We start from the raw sequence: 12,530 nt of genomic DNA on the forward strand, positions 1-12,530 counted from the left end.
ATATATATAAAGAGATTTCACCGAGCCGCTTCTCAAAATTGGTAAGAGAAGAGAACATCCCACTAAAATGAGGCAGATGAATTTTAATTTAAAAGATCAGAAAATCAGTACAATAAAATACAGAGCCTTGCAGAAGTAGTTTATCTTGAACTTGTCCTGATTGTCTAAGATTACGGCCATCATCCCACTCTGTGTAAATCCAGTTGTTCTGTGAAGGCATAAGATTAAGAATATGTGGGAAAACCTAAAAGTTTTCTGTCCAGTTTGAATGAGCTTTAACTTTCTGAAAGACAAAAAGCCAATTTGAGTCTGTAGATGTGTAAAGCTGCAGAAACGTACCACAAAAGACTTGCAGCTATTCTGCCACAAGAAGATAGTAATTCTTTCAGATTTTTATTTCTAATCCAGTCTGTGGGTGTAACGTGACAAACTGGGGAAAAAGCTCAAAGTGTTTGAATACTTTCACAAGGCACTGCAGATATTTGCTTAAACTTAAAGTCTGGGCAAGGACCAAAGTTTAATTTGCTGTTTTGCAAACTGAGAAGGGAAATAAGGTAGAACTAAAACTCTTCAGAGCTCACAGTTACTGCAGCAAAGAGCAACATCTTGTGGCAAATCAGTATGCAATAAGCCTGTTTCTAGTCTCTGCTTCTGTCAGCTGGGCAGTAGAAATTATGCAGATGAAGCATTAAAAAAATCTTAATGGTTCTGTGTTTCACATACAAATTGAGCCTCTAGGTGTCAGTATTCAACATCTAAAGAGAACAGTAATGAGTCTGATGGTATCTTTACTGTTAAGTTAAATTATTTGCAGGTGAAGCCAATTGTTTTTGTTTTTTAGGTCAAAACCATGCAGCCCTTCTGTAAGAGCATCAATGCACTCAAACAGTGAAGCTCAAACATTTTCTGTATTAAGGGTTCAAAGTTTTATACAGTAACTCATCTCTATAAAATTTGTCAAACCCATTTAAACTTTTTTTTCCAGTCGCTTGGCTGGAATTTGAATCACTACGGATACATTTCCAGCTGCACCAAACATCTGCCACATGCAGTGAGAGTTTGTCTTTAATGTGGCTCAGAGCTGCTTTCTGTCTGTCTTCGGCCGCATGAGTTTATTGTTGAGTCTACAAAACCTGGCACTTTGGCAGCTTTCTTTCCTGCTGCACCACCGGCTCCTCCTGGAAGCCCCGTCTGAGGAATAACAGGTGCTGGGGAAAAAAAAAAAAAAAACATCACATAAAATGTTACATGGCTCATCAAGCAGGGAGGGGCTAAAACAGCACATTTATAGTCAAAGCGCTGCGATGAGGACAATTATAACTGATTTATTCTCCTAAATTGTGACTTTTTTCATGTTTGATTTTGCTTTATTACATTAGGAAAATCTCTTTGGTTTGAGTTCAAATATGCTTTTTTCAGGCTGGTTGTCATTTAATAGAAATGAGGCCAGTTGTGCATTTGTGTAATTATGAAAAAAGACAAAATGTAGGGGGAAAAAAACACAGGGAGTGAATGTCTTGCCTCCACCGGGGACAGAGGGTCCAGTTCCAGCACCTCCAGGTCCCACTCCTGCTCCAGCACCTAATCAAAAAGTAGAAAGAGACACAGAATATTAGAAATAACATTTACAGGTACATTTTAATACATTAAAATAGCAAGGAAAACTTTAGTTTTATTTTGGAAACTTAATTCAGAAATTCAAACTTATAATGATTCACTAAAACAGAGTGATATTCTTCAAATGGGATTTTGGCTTAGAAATTACAATATGTTAAATGAGACAAATTAAATTGGATTATTTAATTACATGGCTGTTGAAAAGTATGTTAATATGTGTGGTTTTGACATTTGTTCAGTCCTCCATTAGCATGCATTGCAGCAACAATGAAGTGTGGCGTGGAGATGATCAGTCTGGGAATGGCGTGATGCGTTCAGGAAGCTCAGGTTGTTTTGACAGTCACTGTCAGCTCGTCTACTTTAGCGGTTCTGATGCCTTTTATCTCCAATAATCCACCGACTCCGGATGGGGTTCAGGTCAGGTGATTTTATTAGCTAATAAAGCACCATGATGCAATGGTTATTAAAACAAGAAATGGTCCCTTTGGAAGTGAAGGCAGATGCCAAGTCCTGCTTGAAAACAAAATCAGCATCTCCATAAAACAACGAAGGAAGCATGAAGTGCTCTAAAGTTTCCTGGTAGACGGCCGGGTTGACTGTGGACTTCAGGAAACGGAGCGGAGCAACAGCAGCAGATGACACGGCGCCCCAAGTCACACTGACTGGTGACGGAAACTTTGTGCCTCTAAACTTTCACTATAAACTCGTATTGATTCCAGATAATGTGTAAAATTTACTTTCATTTGGAAAGAAAGCACATTTCAACTTGTTACTTAAAATTCTATTTAAGTAATATTCTGGGTATCTATTAGACGTAGTTGACAGGAGTAAAAGATTGAAATGTATCATCTTGTGCAAATGAAATGAAATAAATGAACTTTTTCTATAATAAGCTGATGTATTTTTTCCCAGTACATGTTTCTGAGGGGCCTGAGATCAGGATCACCAAGTGATCACGGATGCTGAGGATCTAATCTGGTTCTGCCAACCCAGTCGCCATGACAACGCAAAAGGCTTCGAGTTTGACTTCTCCCTAATCAGAGGAGACAGGGAGAATCCATGGCATCTTGCCCCATCAAATACCTAATTTCTTTCTTTTTACAGGAAATTAGCTGTCAGGTTTTGCTCGACATGAACTTTGCAGTAGGATGAAACATGCTGTTTATTTACTTAATCTAGTACCTCCCCGAATTTTCTTTTTTTTTTTTTTTTTCTTTTAAATTCCCAATACTTAACCGGACAGACGTTGCGCACTGCCTGAAAGTATGCGGTCTGGGAGATTTGGTAAGAAAAAGTTTGGCGAGGAATCTGCCTTTTAATCTGCGCCGTTTCAGAGAAACGAGTTGTTATTTTAAGTGTCATGAAAGCAGAACAGACCGATTCCAGGCACTGATGTTTTGTCACTGCCAACCAATATTTAAGCGCAGGCTCTTTGCCACGGAGCAGCCCCAGACATGATTGAGGCCCCCTGAGTTCATCTCTAATCAGTCAGGCTAATTTAAAGCAAATGATGTGCACGCACACGCTCCAGATTTTAACGTCAGATCCAGCTCTGCAGAGGTTCAAACTGTCGAAGGTTTGCAAGTGTATGATAAAAATGTAAACGCTTGCCAAATACGGCTTTCGTACTGCACTTCCAATAATGCACAACATACACTCTGGCTCTCTCCAAACATGCAAGCATGTTCATTTATCAAAAGTCTGAGAGGGCTTCAGTCAGTAAGGTCTGGAGGCTGCACAGTAGTCTGCCAACAGGCTGAAAATGACCCCCTGGTGGCGCGGGGGGCCTCCTGCATCTGTCCATAAAACAACCAGAGCTCCAGGAGCATTTGTCAGCATCGCAGATTGAGAGCAACGATCAACCACTGGAAAGTCCATCGTCTTTACCGTTTTTCCCGGCAGGTTAGTCAAGGAAATGCTGCCACCAACTGAACCAAACGGTCTGGGCAGAATGCCGTTCATCATGTCTTCGCTGAGCAGGTGACTGAATGGATGGGCTCTGCACTTTGAGCGAAATCAAAGTGGATATCGCAGAACTGCAGTCAACATGGAAAGTATTAGTGCTGCTAACTCATGTTTCACAAGAAAACCTGGAGGAACAGGGTGTTTTATATTACTAACACAAAAGCTTTCAGAATGACAGAGAGAGATGATGTTTCTGGTTGTAAAATATTCAGAGAAGCTGCGTTTTCCAACACCTCTGGAAGATGTGACTCCATGAGGTCAGAATATGTTTATAAATCAACTCCTCCATCATGCATGATATCACAGAATATAAGTTTAGCCTTTCTCCAACAGCAATCACTCATCTTTCAGTTTAATAACCCACAGTTTCCATTAAACCCAGTTGGCTTTGTGTGATTATAATAGTTTCTGTAGGATTGTAAAGACAAGAGTTGATACCATCAGTCCAGTCGTGGATTGTATTTGAAGGAAACCTTCTTCCTCGTTATCAGTACCAGAGTCCAGCCCTCCACTTACTTACTCTAACTTTTATATTCCACCTGAATCAAATGTTGCCAGATCTCTGCAGAGATGAATGTCAGACTGATGAGGAAACTCAGGTGTGGTGGAGCAAAGATGAATCTAACACTGTAAAACGTTTGAGCCGCATTTAGTTGTGTCTACTACCTTCTGCTCTTTGAGTCAAATAAATGTAGCAAGTTTTAAATTTTTAACCAAAATGTGTGATTTTGTGAAAGATAAATTTACAGTAGTAAGTTGTGCTAACTTTTTTTATTAAACTCCCAGGAGTTTAATAAACTATTTTTTTTTTAGTTGGAACTTAAAAAAACTGAAAGAACAGAAGGACAGGAGTGGGAACTATTTCCCATGGTGCTTAGCGACATGTTTTGTTTGGTTTCACTTCTCTTCCAGTGGGTCCTACCTGAAAACATCACATTCTCTTAATTTTGCTTAATTTTTATCCACATTTTGATCAAGTTTTATCAGCTAAGGTTTAATTGAATATGATTTTATCATCCTGTCAATTTTATCTTCACAATACTTGAAGTTATGTATTACTTTTACAAATTACATTTAAATCAGTAAATCATTATATTTGAAGGATTTTCATTCTTTAATTTGGATATTTATGTAATTTAGTTTTTTTTATAGTTTTTTAAAATAATGTCTTTATTAGAGTTGGATTCTTGCTGCTTTAATTTTGAGCAAATAATTACAGAAATAAATAAACTTAGTCTTTTCTCATTCCCCTTGTTTATGGCCCACTGACAGCAGTTTCTTCCACAACATTAGCTAATGCAAGTTCAGAGACAGAAAAGAACAAAGTGTTTTCATTACTCAGCTGTAAACCAAAACATATTTCAGTTCAAGAAACATATTGTTACTAAGTCAAATATTGATATTTTTAAAAAAGTATATTAAAAATGTGATTACTTTTTATTAATTTATTTACAAAACAAAACACTAAGAGCAGTGTCAGTTCTCATATGAATGGCACTCCAGCCAGCTACATCCTGCACACAGCAAAACACAAACCCATAATCCTACAAAAAGAAAGCATTGAGCAGAATAAAATCTTTTTAAAAAGTCTAATTGTGTTTTAAAGAATCATTTTTCAGCGTAGAATAGACCTTGGCAAGGCTGTACAGCTTAAATATGAAACAATTTGAGCTTAAGATGGCCATATAAAGTCTTAATTCCTTAGAAAAACATGAAATGTGAGCATTTTCAGAGACTTTGTGTGGAATGTAAATACAATGACACGCACCACAGGGGCGCTCATTCTCACTGACTGGACAACCACATAAAGTAAACGAAATGTTCAGGCAACGCAAGTCGGACAACTTTCTGATTTGCCTCATGTCACCTCTCTGCAGTGTGCCACTCTGGACAGACAGTCAGACTGTGTGTAATAATAACATAACTTTTACCGTAAATTACGGCAGACAGCAAATCAATCCTGGATCCCATCACTAACACTACAGTAGTGTCATATTTCCACCAACCAATCACTCACTGTACCTGCTTTGGCAGCAGCTTTCTGTGACGGGTAAAACCCTCCAGTACCACCACCGTATCCTCCATAACCGCCTGCAAGACAAACATTTAGAAATTACTGTTAAATCATTATCAAGAATTTAATTTGAAATTGTTTTATAAACATTTAACTTCTTTAATAGCCGTTAATAAAGTAAATAATTCGAACCACCAAATCAGTTTTAATTCAATAAAACAAAAATACTTACCGATCCCAGTTCCTAGATTTCCATAACCTTGGTAGGAAAAAAAAAAAGTTAAAAGTGGATAAATAAAGTGAAGTGCAACACAAAAAGCACCAACCTCCAGTTTGGAGGTGCAGTAAATGCTTGCTGGTCAAGACATTTTATATGCATGAACATGCACAATGCACATAATGATATATCGTCCAATAAATTATCATTTATTTTTCTCTTTTTGGCCCCTACACCGAGCCTCTTTTGAGTGCCTCAGCTCCAACCCGCCGTATATGACTGGAAATATGACAGTCGACTGAAACCTCTGAAATTTGTTTAGGGTTTGCGGTATTTTGTTTCCCCCGTCAGGCCACCTTAAGGAAAGCTTTCTTGGAGGAGCCACTGAGACCATGGTTTACTTTACTGGAATGCATAATGAGTTACTGCTGTAATTACCCTTCAATAAAAATAACACATCATTCAACATTTCATCACAACTCTCTCCAGAGCCATGCAACAACTGCATGAGATGTGGATTAAAAAATTAAGTTTGAGACACTCTAAACAAAATCATGCGCATTAAAATTCGACAAGCGAATTTCGACAAGGGAAGAGAGCCGACTTTTACGAAGCTCCACGCCTGACAGAAATGGCGTGAATCCAGCTTTTCGGTCCGGTTTGTGTTGTGATCTAAACATTGGGGGGAGTGATGGATTCTTCTTAAAGCTTAAAAAAAAGTATCTATGTTTTAATCTGAAGGTGTCAAAAAAGCTGAGCTCAGCTGGATGCATAAATTGAATCACGTCTCAGTTTGGGTTTCCTCTTGATGACAAGATTGAAACATTTGAAGAGGGAAATATATGGAAATGGAAAACTTGTGGGAGAGAGAGAAGAAGAACATGAAAATAAAACTCTCACCACCTGCTTTTCCAGCAGGAATCACAGCCAAAGCTCAGGAGGATTTCAAATAAGGCACCAAATACGATTTTATCATCCATTTATGGGACTTGAAGCAGACTTATCGACAGATCCTGTCGTAAGAACTGTCATTAGCCCAGCGGCTACACGATTTAATAAGGTCAGGTCTTGGTTTCCTGCACCACAGTGGAGCAGGTGCACCAAATCCCGAACCCTGGAGTCCCTCGTTTAACTCCTGGCTCGGGCCATTTGCTGCACATCATTCCCACTAGGGTCGAAAATCCCTTTTGGATTTCTCCTAGAGAAAAGGATGCTATGCTTTAATTCACTCCCTTGAAGAAAAAAGTTCTGAAAATACAGAAGAATTTTTACTTGTTTTATGTACAGCAGTGTGTAAAAGTTTTAAATTGGCTTACTTTTTCATATTTTGTTTCCAAAGAGCTAAGCATTAGTTTAAAAAAGTATCTTCTTTAGGCTTTCAGAAGATCTCTCAAAGTTTTTCTTTTAACTTCATACTTATGCACTGATTTTCTGAAAATGACCCAATAAAAAAATTAAATTGTGAAAAAGGATAGTTAAACATGCATTTCAACATTTTTGGTAAATAAAAATATGAAACATTTGTATTGAGTTCCTTATAGTCAGTATTTTATAGAACCACCGCTTGCTTCAACTTCAGCTGCAGATCTTTTGCAGAATGTCGCCGCTCGCTTTGCACACAGAAGCCGCCCACTTGAAAATAGTTGCACAAAAATAACCTGAGCTCATTTAGGTTAGACGGAGGCTACTTCTTAGTTGGACTTAAGTCTGGACTTTGACTTCTGCTTTTATCTAATCCATTCCTTTGAGTTCTGCCTGAATGTTTAGAGTTGTTTTCCTGTTAGAAGTTGTTTGGCTATCCATATCCTTGTTTTCCTTTTGCAGCCTTCAACATGTTTCCTTGCAGGATTAGTCTGTAACTACCTCCCTCAGTCTTACCATCAACTCAAACCAGAATCACCGCAGCCACCACCATGTTTTATCATGGGAATGGTTTGTTTAGAAAAGGGTGTAATTTCCGTTTTCTGATTCTGAATATTAGCCAGAAAATTAAACCTGGGTCTGATGAAAGCAAACTTTAAAGAGCAAATTAAACATTCCTTTGAAAAGTATGTATTGTATGACTAAAGATTAGAGAAAGAGCGGCCAAATGGCAAAGCAGAAATTAAGAAACACACGGTAATAATAAAAGAATTTTGGACTTGTTGGAAGAAATGAACAAGGAAATGAAGGATGACTGAAGAGTTTTGCACATTAACTCCAGATTTCTTAATTTGTTAGTGTTTTTTGGACTCTGTGTGAATGACATTTTAATAAAAATCAGTTTCAGGAAAACATTAAAACAAAGTTGGCCTAAAAACAACAACCTTTCTAAACAAAGATCCTTTCTGAAACCAGGAGAAACATTAATGCTGCCAACAACTTTGTCCAGCAAGGAATTTACTTTCATCAACAACTGAAAATAAAAAAAACCTGGGATGAGAACAACTGTGCATGGGAAACAATTCACCAGGACACAGAGATCAGGGTGGAGCCGGTCCAGCCAATTGCAGGTGAGGAAACTGTTCTGACGAGGAGGAGGAAGAGTAAGAGGAGGAGGAATGAACCGGCAGCGATAGGAGGACAGATCAAGAGTGGATCAAAACAAATGTGGACACAGCTCTCGCCAAAGCCTTGGCAACAGAGACCGCGTGCAATACAACCCCAGATTTGAGATAATCCGTCTCCTTCTGCCTTATTCCTCCAGATTTCTCAACCATCTCTAGACACATGTTGAGATAATAAGTGCAATCAATTTTTACGTAAATCAAATTGACCGTTTTCCATTTTCCAGCCGTTCCCGTGCTAACACGAGGACTCTGTCTTATCACGTCCCCTGGATCTGTTGGATAACGACTCCAAGAAGGTTTCTGATCAGCATCCATGGAACAGCAATGATCTATAACGCCATTAAATTCACCAAACTGACTGGTTTACACAATGTTTCACAAGAGATTTAGATGTGTTCTGGCTGTCAGCACGTCTTTAAGAAATGCTGCGAGCAGCAGAATCAAAACAGGATTCTGGAGACTCTTGGTTTATGAATCAATCACCTGTGCTCACATGTGCTTTTAGTCACCGGGATTGCTCAGAGTCACCCACACCTGCCCCGCTGAGCTCAGCTCAGCTCACAGCACTGAGACGGGGAGATGAGAAGCAGACGCTCAGATTTTGGTCCGTAAGGGTGTTGATCTGTATGCGAGACCATGACTACAAGCCTTGAGCACAAACACAAAATTTCCACAAGAAAAAAAAAAAAAAAGAACATTTATTTTTTGTAGCTCTGACATCATCTAACATTGTGAAAACAAAAATACCAAAGCACAAATATACCACACAGGTGGTGCTACATGTCCAGGGTCAGGGCATAAGGAGCTTCATTATTGTTTGGCATTTATCCACTGAGGTTTCCTACAAAGGTTCTCTGTTCAGTCACACCATCTTGTAAGCTAAAACAAGCTTGCTTTTGTTGGACAACAGAAACCTACGTGTTGGACGTCTGCTGCAACAGTGTTTGTTGTCATGAGCCACACACGTAGAAGCCCGATATCAAATCTTCAGTTTTCTTCGCAGCTGCAGCCAGTATTTAGCTGATTGCTGACAAGCCTGAAGGATTTCCGCACTCTAATATTACACCTAATTTTCTCCATGACCCTCAAGACAAAGAGACCCCCGGGGATCAATTGAGATCCACTTTGACTTTGGACCTTGGACTAGACGATCAATACTCAACATGGAGGATGGAAGTGACAGGAACCTGATATTACCCAGAAGGTGAGGGCTGAAGGCCAAGAAAGGGAAAGTAGAAATTAAATGATGCAGTACGGCCATGCATCACACTTTCCTTCATTTGGATAGAAAACCCCCCCCCAAAAAAACAACATGATTTTTCTGCCAGTTTCCATTGAGAAGAGACCATTCATGGAGAAGCACGACCATGAGTACAAATCTGGAATAAACTTCTTGATACTCCGTTCCTCTGTCTCAAAAAGCTTATTTAGATTTCCCTGTCAAACCAGTTCCTCCCCTAAACTGGTGCTAATGCTTTCTTCAAACCAGCTTTTTTCTGTTTCAGCCTCTACAAGCACTGGGTTTGGCACAGACTAACTGGTTTTATCACCAACTTTTAACTTGTCTTGGGGAAAAGAACTAATTTCGTCTGAAGGTGGCTCATTGTGACCAAAAACTAATAAAATGTAAGCAGCACATTTAAAACTCCCGAGTTACACCTAGTTTATGGCTACCATTTCTGTCCTGATGAATGCCATCAGGGGATGTGCGAAGAGGGGATGTGTTCCCGTTTCAACCAGAATTTGAAGCATAAAAAATGTTGAATACATATAGAGACATTATTTACTACAAATACGCTTCAGAAAACACCTTAGTTTCAAATACATGTACTGTATAGCTAGTTATTTTGTTATTCTTCTACTAATTGCTAAATATAGGCAAAATTCTTCTGCACTGACATCTAGTGTTTAAAATGAGAACTGCAGTGAGTGACATGCAACTCATAAGATAAATCTAAGCGATCTTGTCGATGTCATAATTCTTTTGAGACATCTGTCCCTCTACGCTGTTACCAAGTTTTTCTAAAGGCAGCACGCGTTGGTGGCACGTGACATTCTTAAAACATATGTGCCTCTGATATTTCCTGGCAGACACACGAGAAGCTTTTGAAGACAAGTCGACGCTCCAAGGTGCGATCAAGCTGCGATCCTTTTTATAACCTGCTCCGTCACTTCTGACGAACCTCCCACGGTGTTTTTATCCGAAGGTGGTGTTCATTATTATGAAGATTTATGAACACCGTGATATTGTGTCCATAAATCCTGCCTCAAATGCACTGTGTAACTTCTGTTTCCCAGTACTGTTGCTTAGTGGCATCGCTTCTCAAAAATCAGACTTACTTTCACATATGTGTGTCTTTCACTCTTACGTCCACGACTGTTTAAAAAGGTTTTCACCACAGTATTAGATTAATACATAATAACGTAATATTTAGCAGATTGTTTATCTAGGATTGTCAAAACCAAGCATTGTTTGTGGCCCTAAAGCCAAGCTACAACTATTTATTTTGATGCGTGTCAACACATACATCCTCTATTTGAAATAGCGCTCTTCGAAGTTTTGATCTCATCGGGTAGCTTTTAGAATAAATGTATCTTTTTTGAAGGCTTCAATGTCCCTTAATTAAACAGCTGCCTCCGGCCAGACAAATATTTTTCAATAATTCCTTCTCTGAAATAGTTCCTTGTTAGAGGTAAAGACCACCTTGAGGCTCCGTCAAACAGATGTAGAGCTGAGATTTCCAGACCCAAACGGTAAAAAAACAGATTGTCAGGAGCTCATTGAAAGATGGTACAAAAAGATCCAGGCCAAAAGTTAGGCGTTTCCTTCTGTTTTCTGGTGTCAGAGCCTCCCTTACTCTGTTAGAGCTCTAGTTTTCTAAAGTCTCAAGTTAGGTAAAAGAAATCCAGATGAAAGAAACATTGACAGAATCTTTAAAAAACCTAATACTCAGAATTTTCGATCCTAGTTCCCTGAAATTCTCTGTCAGTAAATTTGTGTTTTCGCTCTCCATCTTTATCTTTACTTAATCGTGTTTATGTGCCATTAGTAGAACCAACAAATTAATTGTTCATTCCATTAGTAGTTACAAAACAACAACCTTTCTATTGACAGGATGATCCTTGGCATAAAGAAAGTATTTCTTTAGAATGATTACTGATAGATTTGAGATTTATATGGACAATAATCTTGGCATACGACTCTTGTTATACCCTTTGGCGGTCACCTTGTTTCAATCGAACTGTCCCAGTGCAGCTGTGGTTACAGTCCACCGTCATCAGTGTGTGAATCTGTGCCTTAATGGATGAATGTCGTGTAAAGATCTTTGGGGTCCTCTGGACTAGATAAAGTGCTAAACAAGTACAAACTATTTACCATTTACCATTTATTGGATTGCTTTTAAACATATATATGATCAAGTAGCCGTATCATTTGCTCTATTTAGTGGAAAAGCCCATTTATGGTTCTTTTTTATTCCCTGCAGCTGGTAGCAATCTGATCAGAGATCAGATGGTTAGGGCTGTTAAGTAGTCACAAACATGGCTTGTTTTTAAAAAATAGCGTTAAGTAAATTCAGCTGGTGAGATCAGGGCATCTGTTTGTTAGGACACAGGAGAAAATAATGTGATTTGTGCGGCTGAGCAGTTTCACTGGACTGTTCATAAATGTGTATAAAAACAGACGGAGGATCAACCATTAACGGGACGGGACGTTTCATGTGATGTAATGATGTGGGACTGATCTGACTCCCTGATTGTGGAAACGAACTGCTTAAAGACCGATCACAGCGCCAAATCTGTCATGGTGGAAAAACCCAAAGTTTGTTACTTTAAAAAAAAAAAAAGATTGAAACACAGCGATCAACATGTGTCTTTGGAATGAATTTAAACATTAGATTTGCTCTTTGTACAGATTTCAAGTGAATATTTCTAGGGTTTTTTTTTCTCCACCAAATGACTCCAAGCTGTTCTGATTTATATTGTGCGCAGCACCCCAACTTTTGGAGAAACCGGGTTCCAGCTCAGTATTGCCCAACAGTGGTGAGTCATTTGTTGTTGCTTGTTTAGGAATGACCTCAGTAAGAACAAGTATTTCTTTCTTGTAAAAGGAGTCATGGAAATGTGGCCTCGAGTACGTACAGTATGCCCCCTGCTGTACCAAACGTAT

The 12,530-nt window shown here is 38.8% G+C and overlaps 1 protein-coding gene across 6 annotated transcripts in view; it reads right to left on the minus strand.

The window, feature by feature from the left end:
• Window positions 1-12,530, minus strand: part of elna (elastin a) — a 64,455-nt gene that overhangs the window by 22,300 nt on the left and 29,625 nt on the right. For all 6 annotated transcript variants that reach the window (XM_017308400.1, XM_008425622.2, XM_017308399.1 and 3 more), the window contains exons 6-9: window positions 5,829-5,855; window positions 5,605-5,673; window positions 1,522-1,581; window positions 1,134-1,208 (exon numbers count right to left, since the gene is read on the minus strand). In XM_017308400.1, the coding sequence (XP_017163889.1) occupies window positions 1,134-1,208; window positions 1,522-1,581; window positions 5,605-5,673; window positions 5,829-5,855 (231 nt within the window). The remainder of the gene's footprint in view (window positions 1-1,133; window positions 1,209-1,521; window positions 1,582-5,604; window positions 5,674-5,828; window positions 5,856-12,530) is intronic.

The sequence above is a fragment of the Poecilia reticulata genome, linkage group LG13 (assembly GCF_000633615.1).
Source record: "Poecilia reticulata strain Guanapo linkage group LG13, Guppy_female_1.0+MT, whole genome shotgun sequence".
NCBI classification, from domain to species: Eukaryota; Metazoa; Chordata; class Actinopteri; order Cyprinodontiformes; family Poeciliidae; genus Poecilia; species Poecilia reticulata.